This window comes from Chiloscyllium plagiosum, unplaced genomic scaffold (assembly GCF_037043375.1).
Source record: "Chiloscyllium plagiosum isolate Xiang-an unplaced genomic scaffold, Cpla_swu_hap1 HiC_scaffold_25, whole genome shotgun sequence".
Classification (NCBI taxonomy): Eukaryota; Metazoa; Chordata; class Chondrichthyes; order Orectolobiformes; family Hemiscylliidae; genus Chiloscyllium; species Chiloscyllium plagiosum.
In genome coordinates this window covers 45,827,250-45,845,734 of record NW_028270163.1, presented here as the reverse complement: position 1 = coordinate 45,845,734, position 18,485 = coordinate 45,827,250, and the positions used below count along the sequence as shown (strand labels likewise).

General features: G+C 39.3%; 1 protein-coding gene across 1 annotated transcript in view; it reads right to left on the bottom strand.

Moving 5' to 3' along the window:
* LOC122562216 (dynein axonemal heavy chain 17-like) overlaps positions 1-18,485 on the bottom strand; it is a 471,020-nt gene that overhangs the window by 391,693 nt on the left and 60,842 nt on the right. The window contains exons 10-12 of the mRNA XM_088000362.1: positions 12,924-13,040; positions 9,860-10,128; positions 492-687 (exon numbers count right to left, since the gene is read on the bottom strand). Of these exons, the coding sequence (XP_087856488.1) occupies positions 492-687; positions 9,860-10,128; positions 12,924-13,040 (582 nt within the window). The remainder of the gene's footprint in view (positions 1-491; positions 688-9,859; positions 10,129-12,923; positions 13,041-18,485) is intronic.

Sequence of the window (18,485 nt, the reverse complement as noted above, 5' to 3'; positions counted from 1 at the left end):
CACATTAACCAAATGCAGAAATTAAACAGACTTGCTGTCAAGATAAGTTCCGTTTGGATTTGAATTGTCCAGCAACCCAGTCAGCTGGAATTGAAGCACTCTATTGGACATTTAGATTTTCTGCGTGATTTCTCTGAATATATGTGCATCAGAACTTGTGTGGGTTCCCCATACACATCTCCAATACATGCATAATCACCAATAATCTGGATGCTGGAAGATTTGGGTCATTGAGAACTTCTTATGAGCATCCAACTGATTTTTCATGATTCATACTTAAATTAATTATAGAATATAATCATAAAATAGTTCATACTTTTTATTGTAGCCATTTGAAGTAACCTTAAAATTTTACAATAGCAAATATTGATAGTATAAGGTAGACTTCATGACAGACAAAAATACTATTTTCAAATTATTTGCATTATGACATTTTAACACATTTTACAGATTTTATGTTTATTAAAAATGATTGATAAAAATATTCTAACCTTTTTACTGAAGCTGACACTAATGAGGTTTGTGGTTGGATTACGAGTTATAAGTGGTTGTTTTAAGTTGAATTGGCAGTCTTCATCTACTTTCCTAATCCAGTCTGTGTACACTTGCTCTGAGAACTTCTCAAGTAGTGATTTCATCTCTGTGTATTTATTTAAAATGTGTTTTGCCTCATCATTTGATGTATAACTGTTCAAAAAATAAAATTAATGTAAAATGTGAATTCAGGAACACTAAAGATGATCTTAGAAATTATCATCTGATTGTGAATGCATGAAGAAGTTTCTACATTTTGGTAAAATCTAAAGCAAAGCCTAAAATGTCTCCCACAAAAAAATCAAGCAGTGACATCCAGTGGAGAGAAATTAATGTTTTAAAGAAATATATACAATAAAAGTACACAACACATAAGAAGGGTTATTTGGTCAAAGTTGCATATGGCAGGTAAAGACATCCACTTCTATATATTTCTTCAGAGTATCATTTCATTCTTCTTTGAAAGATTTATCAAAGTCCCTGCTGAAAATATAGGAGGTAGTGACAAGGTGGTAATGTCATTGGAATAGTAATCCAGAGGTCTGAAGAAATAATTCAAATCCTACAACAGCAGCTGAAAAATTAATTTCAATTAATAGATCTGGAATGTAATGGTGTCATTAAAGCCCACTGATTCATAAATATCTTTTAGGGAACCCGCAATGATGGACTGGTCTACATATGATTCTCAAATGATCTGTGAAATAGCCTGGCAAACTATTCAGTTCAAACAACAGGGAGGGTGCTAAATGCTGGTCTTGCCAGCAACACTCATATCCCATGTAAAAGTGACAAAAATATATTGTTATCAAATCTTCTTCCATCCTAATGTCTGGTAGTGCATTTCAGATCACAACAACTCATCGTGTAAAAAAGCTTATTTCATTTCATCACAAATTCTTTTGCCAATCATCTTAAACCTTGCCCTCTGCTTTGACGCTTCTGCCACCAGAAAACATTTCTTCTGATTTATGCCATCAAAACCCTTTATACTTTTGAACATTGCCTAATTTTCTGTACTCAGAAAAAGGAGAACTATCCCCAACTTCTGCAATCTGTTCACATAATTGAGTTCTCTCTTTCATGTTACATTTTATTTCCTTTGCACCTTCTCTAAGACTATGACATTATTTCAAAAGTAAGGTGGCCAAGAATTTAACATAATGTATAGATGAGACTTACACATATAAGTTAAAAGTTAAAAATCACACAACACCAGGTTATTGTCCAACAGGTTTAATTGGAAGCACACTAGCTTTCGGAGCGACGCTCCTTCATCAGGTGATTGTGGAGGGCTTGATCGTAACACAGAATTTATAGCAAAAATTTGCTGTGATGTAACTGAAATTATACATTGAAGAATTGATTGTCTGATTGATTGATTGTCTCCGAATCATATAAGTTTAATGTGGCTTCCTTGTTTTTGCAATATATACTGCTATTAATAAAGCCAAGGTTCTATATGTTTCCTTTCTAAGACACTACTCGTTACCTTCATGAATTTGTGGACATACATCACCTTAACTTTATACCGAAAGTTTTAACATCATAGCACCCCTAAACAGGCTTGGCAACACCATTACCAATATCACTATTGCAAGTGCCATATTGTCTCCAAAAAGGGACCCAATACATGTGGAATACTTTTAGTCATGTCACCTAGGAACAGAATTTTAGTAAGAATATGAATGTACATTAGTCACATCTGTCAGAGATATGCAGAGTGTGATGTATGTCAGCATGAAATGCTTATTTGAAGACAATACTGCCATTTCAGAGAACAAATGTTCATCTGACACCATCTTGTAACATTCCACAGCAAATATGCATTCAGCAGCAAGAAGGACACTCAAAATGTGATATTTAAAGAAACCAACAATGAATTATAAGTTGTTTGTTTTTCATTGAATCTTCCTGAGATTGAAATATATTTGGAATTGCTGGAATTGGTTAAAGTTTATTAAGCTTATAAAGAATGATGTAACATGTGCTGAAAGAAGTTGTCATAATTTTAAGAAGATTGAATTTAGTTAACTGGTCCCAGACATTGACAAAATGTTTACATTTCCCCTGAATAACAGTATAAAAGAGAAAATAAGCAAAGGAGAAACAGAGCAAGCCAAGCCACTGAAAGATAGAAAAAAGAGTTGAGGGATTTCAACAGGATGTTATGTCTCAAGAGGGTGTCACTTGAAATAAATTATTCGAGCTGAACCTTAGCAAAGAAATGTTTTCATAATAACATCCTTACTGAGAGTAGTAGTTTGCACAACTCTCGACTCAAGAGAGGGCAAAGATAGTATTGCCAGTGAACACAAAGATGACCATAGTGTTAAGCATTACTGGGCTCGTGTGCTGGATATCAAGCTCTGCTATTTCCAAGTCATCACTCAAGTTAAAGACTTTATAAAAGTATGCAAAATTTCATCATTTATATTCATATTCATACCAAGGTTGAGAGAAAGCACAGATCATGTTTCTGTATTTAACGAGAATTACTATTTGTTACAAATAAAAACATAATATAAACAACAAATGTTGGAGATCATAGCTCTGATTAAGAGTCATCTAGACTTGAAACGTTAGCTTGCTCTCTCTCCATGGATGCTGTCTGACTCTGTGAACTCCAGCATTTGTTTGTCTCAGTATAGATTTCAGAATGTGCAGTAATTTGCTTCTAAATAGATAAATACATACAGATAAGCATTTATGAACGGTTAACATCTAATTCCACTTTAACACACATATTCAGACAAACACAAAAAATATGGGCAGAGGGAAAGACTGTGAAAGCAGTTTAATAGTCCCTGTCCATAGTGTTAGCTGAGACGATCATATTTGCTTGTCAGACCCTGCTGTTCCATTTCAGTTGATATTCAAAAATAAAAATTTGGAAGAAAAGTAAATAAAAAGTATGTATAATGAACATGTATCAATCTGACCTTTCACCAGACTGCAGTAAGTTCCCAGTTCACTATGTACTTCTGTTTTATTCCTTCAAGGGATATGGGTAATATTGGCAAAGCTAGCATCATAATGGGCAAATAGGCAGACAGAACATTACTTGAATGGTAATAAACTGGGGGAAGGGGAGACACAACAAGGCCTGGGTGCCCTTGTACACCAGTTGCTGAAAGTAAGCATGCAGGTGTAGCACGTGACAAAGAAGACAAATGGAATTTTGGTCTTCATACCTAGAAGATTTGAGCTCAGCAGCAGGGATTTCATGCTGCAACTTTACAAGGCATTGTAAAAATCACATCTGGACCATTGTGTGAAGTTTTGATCTCCTTTTCTGAAGAAGGATGTTCTAGTTATTGAGGTTATTGGGTGCAGAGAAGGTTTACCAGACTCTTTCCTGGGATGTCAGAACTGAGATGGGGGAGAGACTGGAGTATATACACTAGAAATTTAGAAGAATGGTGGGGTGGGGTGGTGGTGGATGTGGTGGAGAGTGGGTGGGGTGGGGGGGAATAGTGAAATCTCAAGAAAATAACGACAGATTAATGCAGGGGATGCGTCCATGGTCAGGAGCACCCGAATTCAGGGTGGGACAGTATATGACCAGACCTGGCATGGTTACTTCATCTTCGATTCGATTACATTACAGTGTGGAAACAGGCCCTTCGGCCCAACAAGTCTACACCGACCCGCTGAAGCGCAACCCACCCATACCCCTACATTTACCCCTTACCAAACACTACGGGCAATTTAGCATGGCCAATTCACCTGACCTGCACATTTTTGGACTGTGTGAGGAAACCGGAGCACCCGGAGGAAACCCACGCAGACACGGGGAGAATGTGCAAACTCCACACAGTCAGTCATCTGAGGCAGGAACTGAACCCGGGTCTCTGGCGCTGTGAGGCAGCAGTGCTAACTACTGTGCCACCGTGCTGCCATCATATGACAGGCTGGAGAGCAAGTGGGCAAGTGCAGACTTGGATGAATCGGTTGGATGAGACCTGAAGGTGAGCTGCTGGGATGGATTGAGGATTGGCTGTCTAACAGAAGGCAGAGAGTTGGGATAAAAGGTTCTTTTTTCAGAATGGCAGCCGGTGACGAGCGGTGTCCCGCAGGGTTCGGTGCTGGGGCCACAGCTGTTCGCATTATATATTAACGATTTGGAGAGGGAACCGGGGGCATTCTAGCGAAGTTTGCCGACGATACGAAGTTAGGTGGACAGGCAGGTAGTACTGAGGAAGTGGGGAGGCTGCAGAAGGATCTTGACAGGTTGGGAGAGTGGTCCAGGAAATGGCTGATGGAATTTAACGTGAGCAAGTGCGAGGTCTTGCACTTTGGCAAAAAGAATAAAAGCATAGACTACTTTCTAAATGGTGAGAAAATTAATAAAACCAAAGCACAAAGGGATCTGGGAGTGCTAGTCCAGGATTCTCTAAAGGTAAACATGCAGGTTGAGTCCGTGATTAAGAAAGCGAATGCAATGTTGTCTCTTATCTCAAGAGGGTTGGAATATAAAAGCAGAGATGTACTACTAAGACTTTATAAAGCTCTGGTTAGGCCCCATTTGGAGTACTGTGTCCAGTTTTGGTCCCCACACCTCAGGAAGGACATACTGGCACTGGAACGTGTCCAGCGGAGATTCACACGGATGATCCCTGGAATGACAGGTCTAACATATGAGGAACGGCTGAGGATACTGGGATTGTATTCATTGGAGTTTAGAAGATTAAGGGGAGACTTAATAGAGACGTACAAAATAATACATGGCTTGGAAAAGGTGGATGCTAGGAAATTGTTTCAGTTAAACGAGGAGACTAGGACCCGTGGACACAGCCTTAGAATTAGAGGGGGTCATTTCAGAACAGAAATGAGGAGGCATTTCTTCAGCCAGAGAGTGGTGGGCCTGTGGAATTCATTGCCACGGAGTGCAGTGGAAGCCGGGACGCTAAATGTCTTCAAGGCCGAGATTGATAGATTCTTGTTGTCTCGAGGAATTAAGGGCTACGGGGAGAACGCTGGTAAGTGGAGCTGAAATGCGCATCAGCCATGATTGAATGGCGGAGTGGACTTGATGGGCCGAATGGCCTTACTTCCACTCCTATGTCTTATGTCTTATGTCTTATGAAGAGGTGCAGAGCCTATTACATTCAAGGGAAGGGTTGTCAGGAAGGGAATCGGGATTTTCAGGGCCTTGCTGACAAGAGACAGAGTCATGAAACCACAGAGACAGGAATATTGACAGTTACTTTCCATCATTTCCATTAATTTGGAAATTGAAAATATGCAATGCCTCTCAGTATTGCCCCAAGTTCCACAGCTGGGGTGAAGGAAGACTATTTGTCAGTGAAGCCAATTGTCTTTGGAGGATTGGCCCTGGGGATGTTTGTGCCTGAATGGCCAGATATACTGAGGGTATCCTTGCCAGAGGAAACTGACAATCTGCTGTTTGAATTCTGAAGTGTCATAGAGGGACAAGCAGGTTGGAGACAGAGGGCCTGCCACCTTTGCAGTGTCATGACAGAATACTTCTGACGAGCATTTTTGTGGTTGCTCCTCCAGCTGTCTACCTCCTGACACCACCTCACTTGTGAAGAAAGGGCACTTAAAGTGATATCCCCATCTCTCTGTTGTCATGCCTCTGATGAGGAGGACCAATGACTGGGATGATGGGTGTAAGCATGTACACATATCCAGTGAACCCAAGAGTGTTGTACCCAGCTCCTCATTGCATCAGCTAACCATCTATGGAGGCAGTCAGTTGATTGCATGCTTGAGGCACTAGGTCCCACAGCACTGATATAGCCTCTGGGTTATGAGAGTCATATCTCATCTGTCTACTCCTACTTTTCCCCGCATGCATTTCGATCAAATTGCTGATTTTCAATATCACAGGGTCCTCTCCTGCCTATGGCTGAACAGTTGCCTGTTTCCTGGCAATCTTTGAAATACCAGTGGCCTGGGGCATTTCTACTTCAATCAAGTGTGGAGCTGGTGCAACAAGGTGCTTACCAGCATGTGCTTCCAAAATTTCTAAAACTGATATTCCCAACAAGGTGTCAGTCTGAGCTGGTGGGGGTAAAGGAGGTAGGCTTCCTCTGAGGTCTCTGCACTTCTTATCTCAGAAGTTGAAGAGATGCCTCCTCACAGAGTGACTCATTTCTCTGCTGAAGTGTGGAAATACTGTTAGTACCTGTAAGACACAAGGGAGAAAAGGCATCACAGGCAATGAATGATACAAGGGTGGTGTTAATGTGAGGTGCAGTGGAAGGAAGAGTGGTACTTTCTCTGTTAGTTGGACACGGATGTTTCAGTATCTCTGAAGGAGAGGTTCCAGTCATCTCTTATGAGGAGAAGGACTAATGTTGGAAGGTCATTCACAGTTAGTGGTGTGGGAGGCTAGGGAGGAATGAGACTAAGTGAGGGAAGATGTTGCAGTACAACAGTGAGAGCGATAGAGCAAGAACTTTGGTGGGAGGTACAGAGATAGAGTGTGCAAGGTCACACTCCACACCTGGCAGGGTGGAGAAGATCATTGACCTTCTTGAGACAGTGCTGGCTGTCAATCAGACTGTGGATACCGGACTGACCCAGGTGGCAAGTTCAGACAGACATTTCCACTTGAAGGAGAGACGAGGACCTGAGGGCACAGCCTCAAGGTAAAGTGATGATCTTTTAGAACTGAGATGAGGAGAAATTACTTGAGCCAGAAAGTACTATGTCTGTGAAACTCATTGTGGCAGAAGGCTGTGGAAGCCAAGTCATTGAGTGCACTTAAGACAGAGATAGATAGGTTCTTGATTTAAGAACATAAGAACTAGGAGCAGGAGTAGGCCATCCAGCCCTTCAAGCCTGCTCCGCAACTCAATAAGATCATGGCTAATTTTTTCGTGGGCTCAACTCCACTTACCTCATTTTCATCATATCCCTTAATTTCTTTATTTTTCAAACAAGTATCTACCTAAGCTTTAAAAGCAATTACTGAAGTTGCATCAATTACTTCCCTGGGCAAGAAATTCCACAGATTAACAACCCTCTGGATGAAGAAGTTGCTTCTCAGTTCAGTTCTAAACCTGCTTCCTCTAATCTTGACGCCATGCCCCCTTGTCCTAGTTTCACCTACCAGTGGAAACATCCTATCTATTTCTATTTTATTGATTCCCTTCATAACTTTATATGTTTCTATAAGACCCCCCCATCATGCTTCTGAATTCCAACAAATATAATCCCAATATCATCAGCCTCTCCTCATAAGCCATCCCCCTCAACTCCGGAATCAACCTAGTGAACCTCCTCTGCACTCCCTCCAGTGCCAGTACATCCTTTCTCAAATAAGGAGACCAAATCTGCGCTCAATACTCCAGGTCTGGCCTCACCAGCACCTTGTACAGCTGTAACATCTCCTCTCTGCTTTTAAACTCAACCCGTTTAGCAATGGGGACAAAATTCCATTTGCCTTTATAATCACTTGTTGTACCTGCAGCTCAATCTTCTGCGATTCATGCACAAGAACACCCAGGTCCCTCTGCAAATCAGCATGCTGCAACTTTATACTATTCAAGTAATAATCTATTTTGCTGTTACTCCTATCAAAATGTATAACTTTACATATATTAACATTGTATTCCATCTGCCAGACCTTTGCCCGCTCACTTAAAGTCTCCTGCAAAGTTTGACACTCCTCTGCACGCTTTGCTCTGCCACCTATTTTAGTGTCATTGGCAAATTTTAACACTGTAAAAATGGTTCCCAACTCCAAATCATCTATATAAATTGTAAATAATTGTGGTCCCAACACCGATCCTTGAGGCACACCACTAGTCGCTGCTCGCCAGCCAGAATAACACTAATTTATCCCCACTCTTTGCTTCCTGTCAGTCAATTAATTCTCTATTCACGCTAAATCTATACCCCTAACTCCATGCATCCTTATCTTATCAGCGGACACATGTGTGGCACCTTGTCAAAGGCCTTTTGGAAATCTATGCACACTGCATCCACTGAGTCTCCATTGTCCACCTTGCTTGAAATGTCTTCATAGAATTCCAAAACATTTGTGAAGCATGACCTGCCCTTCTTGAACCCATTCTGCATCTGTACAATGGGACAATTTCCTTCGAGATGCCCTGTTATTTCTTCCTTGATAATAGACCAAAGATAACTGGAGAAATATATCAGCCATGATTAAATTACATAATTCTTCTCCTATACCTTACGCTCTTTGTATCCAAAAGCTCACTGCCCCATTCACTGTGTCACTGACTTATGTTAGCTTTTTTAGATTACTTACAGTGTGGAACCATGCCCTTCGGCCCAACAAGTCCACACCGATCCTCTGAAGAGCCATCCACCCGGATCCATTCCCCACATATATCCCTTCACCTAACACTACGGGCAATTCACCTAACCTGCACGTTTTTGGACAGTGGGAGGAAACCGGATCACTCGGAGGAAACCCACGCAGACACAGGGAGAATGTGCAAACTCCACACAGACAATTGCCTGAGGCGGAAATTGAACCCAGGTCTCTTGCACTGTGAGGCAGCAGTGCTAACCACCGTGCCACCGTGCCTCCCACACGCTGCTCTATGTCAAGCAACATATGAATTTTAAATGTCTTCCATTTATTCTCAAAACACTTCAATACTCTGATCCTCCTCAGCTCTACACTCTGTTCCAGTCCCACAGATCTCTAAGGTACCTGGGTACAGCTAGTTCTGGCCTCTTGACCATCCAGAATTTCAATTGAAATACATTTGGTGGTTCTGTCCACAACTGCGTAGTCCAATCTCTTGGAATTTCGTCACTGCCTCTCTATCACTACAGCTCATTCTGCTATAACACAACAGTTGTGTTCTTCTGTGACCTTGCAGTTTAGAAAATCACGCTGTAGAAGATCACTAATCGAAAATTGCTATACCCATTCTTAGAAAGTTTAGTTATGCAAAAATTGCCACAATTTGTCAATTGCATTTTAGTCAATTTGCACTGACAAAATACATGTTATAGCAGAATGAGCTGCATTTCTTCCTTTAAGACACTTCTCAAAATGTACCTGTTTGACCAAACTTTTGTCCTCTGGTGGTTAATGCCAAACTTTGCTTTATAATCCTCCTGTGATGCTCATTGCAATCAAGAACATTATATTAGTACATGCTGTTTTAAAAGTTAATTCAACCTCAAATATTTTTGATAGCAAACCTTTTCCTATGATTTCTTCCAAAGTAGAAGCTTGAGTTAATCTTGACTGTAGCTTCAAACCTGTTAGCTCATTTCTTTTATACCTCTTCACTTATAGTCAAAGTCAAACGTTTGCTTCTATCTAAAAACATATAAAATCTACCACAGCATTGTAAACACTTACGAATAATCAATGGAATTGAAACACTTCATTGATACTTCCATTCTTTCATTAACTTCCTGTGCCCACTTCAGTTCACCAGCCACATATGGCATATTTCTGTTGATGGTAGGAACACCATTCTTCTCTGCCATTGCAGTTAAGTGTGCATCAAATACTGACTTGATGTTATCTAAATCACTGTTAATCATGTCAACCAAGATTGGATATTTTTGAGATACTTCTTCTTTTATCAATGGCCGCTTAATGAAAAACGCAAACATATTCAACATCTGAAACAAGAGAAGCATAATAATATATATAATAATTATTCATTAAACTACACATGCAATTGAAGGTCAGTAACTATAAAAACTCACCCTATTAACAAGTCCCTTTTTACATAACAATATCCACCAGATGCTCTACTTGCATCCATTTGTTATTGTAATCAACCATTCATCTTATTCACCTGCAGCCACAACCATTATGAAGCCTTTTAGCCTATTTCCTATTCTCAAACCTTTAAAAGTTTACCTCAACCAAACATCTGCTTAAATCCCATTTCTGTCACTTATTACGACAGAAGGTAAACCCCCTCTGTAAATTTTAAACCGGCAACACAGAAGATTTATCTCATGTGGTAATCTGTGAAAATGTGAGAGGCCAAGAGCTATTTAAAGTAAAAATTAATAACTTAATGTCTTAAAGTATAACAGAGAATAATTTAACTAACAACTATTTACAACTCCTTCCTCCAATCTATCTTTTACTTTTCCCTTCTATAATACTAGTCTGATAAAACCCCCAATTAAGATTTACTAAAAATTCAAATTTCAAAACCAAGCAGCTGTCTAATCTTCCATTTGTATCTTCCTTTGTAAATTTGCTCTCCAGGTTGATGTGGATATTTTTCTCTGTGCAAACTCCTTTTCTAAACAGGTACCTCTCAGAGAGTTCTCACTAGCAGCCTACATCTGTTGGTCTTTTGGCAGTTGTCCCTCAACTATTTATGTTTTCCCAGTCTTATACCCCAAAGTATCGGATTGTCTCATTGGTTTTTAATATTGTCATTATCCTAAATTCAAACTTGATTGGAGTTGGGTAGTTTTTGGTGTATAATTTAAACTGATTGGCCTAATTCAAATTTGTTTTTGTCTCCAGGCAACCAGCTACACCAACTGCTGAACCAAACGGTTAGACAGTATTTTGTTCAGAACACTTCATGTTGTCAGGTAGCTCTGCTTGCTTTTAACTTTCTTAAAGGTACAGTACACTTTCACACTGAGGTACAGAGATCCTCAGATTAAACAACAACAAGGCATTCATCTCTAATGAGAACAAAGTCCTCTGGGACCATGACAACTTTACCTATATAGTTTTAGCAGAACTTCCCTCTTTTTATATTCAATTCTTTATGAAATAAAGGCCAAGTTTCCATTTGCTATTTGTATAATCCACTGCACTTGAATGCAGATGTGTTGTAATTCCTACACGAGGGTCCTCAATTCCCTCTGTGCCGTAGCTTTCCACAGTCTTCACTTAAATAATATTCAGCTCCTCTACTTTTCCTGTCAGAAGTGTATAACACATTATATTCCATCTGCCAAATTTTCACCTGTTTGTTTAGCCTGTTTATATCCTTCTGCAGACTCTTTGTGTCACCCTCAACACTTGTCTTCCCACCTATTATTGTGTTATCTGCAAACTTGTTGACATTCACTCTCCTCATTCAAATCATTAGTATCTGCTGTAACTAACTGAGATCTTTGTGCCCACTAGTGTCACAGGTTGCACCCTGAAAATACCCCTCATATTACGTCGCCTAATGTGTGGTACCTTATCAAATGCTTTCTGAGAATCCAATTATTTAAATCCACTGTTTCTCCTTTATCTATCCTATATGTTACATCCTCAAAGAATTCTAATAGCTTTGTCAGGCATGATTTCTCCTTCACGGAGCCATGCCAATTCTGCTTGACCACATCATGTATTTCTAAATGCTCTGCTATAACACCCTGCATAACGGATTCTAACATTTTCCCAATAACAGATATTAAGCTAAATATCTATTTTCTTTTCAAGATAAAGGTATTACCTTTGAAATTTTCCAATCCTCTGTAATTTTTCCAAGATCTAAGGATACTTCGAAGATAACTACCAATACATACATTATCTCTACACCTACTTCTTATAATATCTTAGGTGCATCACATCAGGTCCAACGGACCTATTAGTCTTTAGCCCCATTATTTACCCGAGCAGTTTTTTCTCTGTACAGTTATTGTATTTAATTCCTATCCTTTTGCCCATTGACCATTCAGAAATTTTGGACCGTGATTAGTGTTCTGTGCTGTGGTGACTGATGCAAAATATGTTCTTTAAGAGACTGATGTTTAATGTGGCCCCTCTCTTCCTTCTTATATATTCAATTAAAGTTTCTGGATTTGTTTTAATATTACTCATAAGTTTACCCTCTTTTAGTTTTCACTTGTCCCAGTTGTCTGACTCATCAATAATTTTGCCAAATTGCATGGTTTTTTGCATGATAGACTACAATGTCTATCGTGACCTTTCAAATGACCTCTTTCAAATAAACTCTCAACACTTGTCCAAATATCCACAAAACCTGAAATAGATTAATTTTCTCAAAATACTTCAAAACCTATTTGCAAAATTTGAAACACCTTCAAAACATTTGGCTTTTTCAGTAATGTGCTCCACCATCATTAAGGACAGTTATATTTGTGGATCCTTCTCAGCTGTTTAATTGCCCACTACCAATCACAACTGGATGCAGCAGAGTTGTGGAGCTACAGTTTTTAAATCAAATCAGTTAGCTGTGCAGTTGCTTAGCTCGATCAACTATATGCTGCTTCTGCTGTTTGGCATACAAGTAGTCCTGTGTTGTAACTTCATCTGGTTGACACCTCATTGTTAGGTATTTCTGATGGTGTTCATCTCATGATTTCACTGATTCCTCATTGGCCAATGCACATTGTGAAATGAAAAACAAAATTATTTGCAAAAAGAACCCTACAGTTGTCATTTATGAGCAGTATCAAAAAAAATCATAATCTAGAATTACCTTCACAGCAGGTAAAATGCTTGCACAGTCACTAAATCCTTGACAAATTATCATTGCCAATCTGCGGTCAAAATCATCAATTTTTCTCTGAAATACTGCATAGTCTTCTTCAAATTTCTGTATAAAAATACATCCATACAGAATAATAAGCAATTAGGTTATATAAATATGCTCTAATAAAATTGAATAAACATGAATTAACACCAAAGGCTATTCTGTAACCAAACATTCCCCCCATACAGAGAATATAACTCAAAAGATCATCAGGAAATCAAACCCTTTCTAGCTAAAGAGTTTGCATGTGATTTTCCTAACAGTTCATTTCATAATGCTAGCATGAGCAATTACAACTTACAGTTTGGTTTTAATTGTTGGTAGTGTCACTGGCAATACCAACATTTTATGCACAACCACAGCTGTTTTGAGAAGATAGTACTGTTCCTTTTTTTTAATACCTTACAATTTATCTGGTATTAGTACAGCCACATTAAACTTCAGGAAAAATGTTCAAAGGTTTTGACCAAACATTGAAGGAATGGTGATACAGATCCAAGTCAGGATATTGTGTGACCTGAAAGGGAGCTTGAAAATACTACTGCTCCCATTGCTTCTGCTGATTTTATTCTTCTAGATGTTATGGGTCAAGAACTTGTGTTATGAAGTTGACGGCATGTATTATATCTTTAAGAGAGTGAGAATGCTGCTCTGAACTGAGAGCTTACAAGCACTTGTGTATATGACTAGATGGCAGTCGCAGAGTGTACTGGAAAATTTAAAATATGTAACATTTGACTGTGAGATGATACCTGAGTTTTGGTTGCTGTTTTGACAACAATTAAAATTTAACAAGTTTAACTATGCCCCAGAATACTCAAGCCCAATTGAGTTTGAGTTCATTGTATTGCCAACATCAAATCAATGAGATGATCCGATGTTGGGGGGTATAAAAATGCAGACATATTGATAATTCGTTAGAGGGCAACTGCCATAGAGAGAGAAAGAGAGCTAGTTGCCCACCTAACATCTTGCTCTCCAAGAAATTAGGAAACATTCTCTATCAAAGGTACCTTTACATGTGAGACACATTCGGAGTAAAAAGAAAGAAGATGACCCAGGGAAAATCAGTAGCTAGAAGAGTGAAGATACCGAAGGAGACATCAATTGTATGGTTTTGAAATTAAGTTGATGTAATTTCAGTAAGTGTCTTATTGGAACAACATATTGTTATAGAATTAGAGGCAGATAGTAAGCAAGTAAGAGAAAGGTGGGCTTAGAGTTGTGAATAGTTGTTGTTTAATTTTCACAGTTAAAAAAAAGTTGATATTATTTTCTTTAAGTAATGGAATTTGGGAGATCCCTATCGCTCATATCTTAACAGATTACAAAGTGAGGTAAGCTTTTCTGGGTGTTTGGTTTAACTAACAGATAGGTTCACATCCGTGTCGTAACAATAGGATAGTGCTTCCAAAGGATACTTGTCAAACTGCTGCATCTTGTCAATTACACACCCTTCTATGTCAATGGTGAAGGAAGAAATTTTAGGTAGGCTACTGATCAAGAAGCTGCTTTATCTTGGACAGTGTTGAGATTCTTAAGTTTTGTTAGCACTGCACCTATCTGGAGAAAAAGACATTTCATCACACTTATTATTTGTGCCTTGGTAGACACGTTTCAAGGACTCAAGAGTGGACTTACTTATTGCAGAATTTCCAGGCTCTGCCCTGCTCTTGTTGCTGTAGTATTTATATGGCTGATCCAGTTCAGTTTCTAGTGAATGGTAACTCTCAGCATGTTGGTGGTTGGTAATTCAGCAATAGCAAGATCATTGAATGTTAAAGCAGATTGCTAAATAGTCAGCTGTCAATTTTGTGATGTCAACATTGTTTATCACTTAATAATCTAAGCCTGGTTAGTTTCTAATTAGCAGAGGATAAAACTGGCCTTCCTGGAAAGAGAGAAATCGGGTTCTCACCAGTTCTTCAGCCAGCTGCCAAGACCCCTATCACAAAGAACAAACAACAGTACAGCACAGGACCAAGCCCTACAGCTTACCAAGACTGTGCTGACATATAACAGCTTTCTAACCTAAAAACATTTTTTACCTCTATATGGTCTATATCCCTCTATTCCCTGCGTATCCATATTTCTGCCAAGATGCCTCTAAAATATTGCTATTATATCTGCCTCCATCATTTCCGCTGGTACTTACCATCCTCTGTATAAAAATATCTGCCTCATATCTCCTTTAAAAGTAGCTTTTTATCATAAACCTATGTCCCTATTAATTGACATTTCTATCCTGGGTTAAAAAAAACCTCCTATTATCCATTCTATCCATGCCTCTCATAATTTTGTAACTTCCAACAGGTCGTCCTTCAACATTCAAGTTACAGCAAACCAGGTTTGTCCAATCTCTCCTCATTGATAATGCCGTCCAAACCAGGCAACTTCTTAGTAAACTGTATCCATACCCACTCCAAAGCCTTCACATCCTTCTGGTAGCGTGGTGACCACACAATACACAATGAATACACATAACATTCTAAATGTAGCCTAACTAAAGTTACCTCCACTAGATCTTCCTTATTATATCCTAACCCTATTTGATTGATGAAGACGGAGTGGTTACATGATCCATATGGCATTCAACAGGTTCCACATGGTAGACTGGTTATCAAGGTTAGATCGCATGGAATACAGGGAGAACTGCCATTGGGCTACAGAACTGGCTGAAAGGTAGAACAAAGGATGGTGGAGGAGGGTTGCTTTTCAGACTGGAAGCCTGTGACCAGTGGCACGCCACAATGATCGGAGCTGGTTCTACTGGTTTTTGTCATTTATATAAATGATTTGAATATGGACACAGGAGGAACAGTTAGTAAATTTACAGATGACACCAAATTGGTGGTTTAGTGGACAACCAAGTAGGTTATCTTGGTAAAAAGGGACCTCAATTTGATGGGCCAGTGAGCCGAGGAGTGGAAGAGTTTAACTTAGATAAATATGATATGCTGCATTTTTGAAAGGCAAATCAGGACTGGACTTATACAATTAATGGGAAGATCCTGGGGAATGTTGCTGAATAGAGAGACCTTAGAATGCAGGTTCATAGTTCCTTGAAAGTAGAGTCACAGGTATCATACAGGATTTGGTATGCTTGCCTTTATTGGTCAGTGCATTGAGTATAGGAGTTGGGAGGTCATGTTGCAGCTGTACAAGACATTGGTTGGGCCACTTTTGGAATACTGTGTTCAATTCTGTCTCCCTACTATAGGGAGGATGTTGTGAAGCTTGAAAGGGTTCAGAAAAAATACACAAGAATGTTGCCAGGGTTGGACGATTTGAGAATACAGAGAGGCTGAATAAGCTGGGGCTATTTTCCTGGTAGCAAATGAGGTTGATGGCTGACCTTATAGTAGTTTATAAAATCATAAGGGACATCAAAAGGGTGAATAGAAAAGATCTTTTCCTCAGGGTAGTGGAGTCCAAAACTAGAGGGCATAGGTTTAAGGTGAGAGGAGAAAGATTTAAAAGAGACCTAAGGGACAATCTTTTCATGCAATGGGTGGTGTGTGTATGGAATGAGCTACCAGAGGAAATGGTAGAAGCTGGTACAATTACAACATTTTAAAACCATCTCGATGGGTATATGAATAGGAAGTATTCAGAGGGATATGGGCCAAATTCTGGCAAATTGGACTAGATTAATTTAGGATATGTGGTCAACATGGACGAATTGGACCAAAGGGTCTATTTCCATGGTACAGTTCTATGATTCTGTGAATCGATGAGTACTGCTCCACCAGCACTCAATAAGCTCGAACAAAATTCACTTGACTGGGAACCCAACTGCCACCTTAAACATATAGTCCTACTGAAACACCATTGCAATACAGCAATTTTTTAAATGCTTCTTTGAGGGCAACTTTCAAACTGGGACCTCAACCACCTAGAAGAACAAGGATGGCAGACATAAAGAATCAACACTCCCTGCCAGCTCCCATCCACCATTCTAAAGTGGAATAATATCATAATTCTTTCCACTGCCACTCACACAGAATCGTGAATTCTATTCCCAATAATCCTGTGAGTATAAATGCAATGCAGTGATACAAGAAGACAGCTTACCATCATTGTCTCAAGGAAATGTAGGGATGGGAAAAATAGTACAGTATTGGCTTTGCAAATAATGCACACAATCCCTGAGGAAATTTTAAAAGATGATAAACAGCAGAAGTGTGGACCCTTGCCTAAGCACTATAAATACTGGAGGAAACACCACAGAAGCGCTTCACAGTAGGCTCCCAAGCACTGAGGATGTCACCTAGACAGGGGACGAAACGTTTGCAACAAAAATTTCCAGCTCGGCGAACAGAACCACAACATAGTGTCATACACTGTTTCATGACCTCATCAAAGCAAGAAAGATGTTTTGTGACATTCAAGTGGAAGCCTGCTTATACTGTTAATTTCACAATACTTCCCCTGCACAGTACTCCTTCAATTAAAGAATCTTGAAGAATCATCTATTTGTTCTTTTGTTTTGAAGAACCTTTTCATATCTCCAATTACTTAACCTACCACCACAATCACTCTCTCTTATTTGTATCTAATACCAATGCCTCATAATTTCCAAAAACATCAAGTTACATTGCAAATATGTTATCTTCCCACCTTTTACCTGATGAATGCAGTTTAAAGAATACTGAAAAACCTCAACACTATCCTAGCGAGTTTTGAGAAGATTTGTAGCTCAGGTTGAGGTTTTGGATGTAGGTTTGCTCGCTGAACTGGAAGGTTCATTTCCAGACGTTTCGTTACCCTACTAGGTAACATCTTCAGTGGGCCGCAGGCAAAGCAATGCTGAAAATTCCTGCTTTCTATTGAAATGTTTGGGTTTCTTTGGGTTGGTGATGTCATTTCCTGCGGTGATGTTATTTCCTGTGGTGAAACCTTTCCTTAGAGGAAAAAAGATTACAGAACACCAGGGAGAGGCAGAAAACAAGAAATGGTCATGACTCAATATGACCCTTATCATTGAAAGATGACATGTGAGGACTTAAAAGCCTTTCACCTCAATAGCTCTCATTCATGCCATTTCTCTTCCAAAATTCCACAAAATGTTTGCCAAATGGTTCCCACCTCAATGCTGTGCTGAAAATGGGAGTGTCTATAAGCACTGAATTGTTGAGAATCAGAATGTGACAATTAATCTGCTAACTTGCAAATTAAGCACAGTGGATCTGGACAGTGTCTTAAAAAACAAGCGTGCACACAAGTGATGGTTCCACCTCCCATAACAAAGTCTCTCAATCTGGCTTTCACATTGCACCACCAGTATGTGACTGAAGTGTAATCCATTATGGCAGAAATGATAGCAAGCACAAAGCTTTTGACTGATTCAGCTTGAGACAGATCTGACCTCGAAAATTTGTTAAATAAGCTAGCACACTAATCTCTTTTTAAGATCTAGTCACAGAGTCATGGAGATGTACAGCATAGAAAAAGACCCTTCAGTCCAACTCGTTCATGCTGACCAGATACGCTAAATAAATCAAGTTT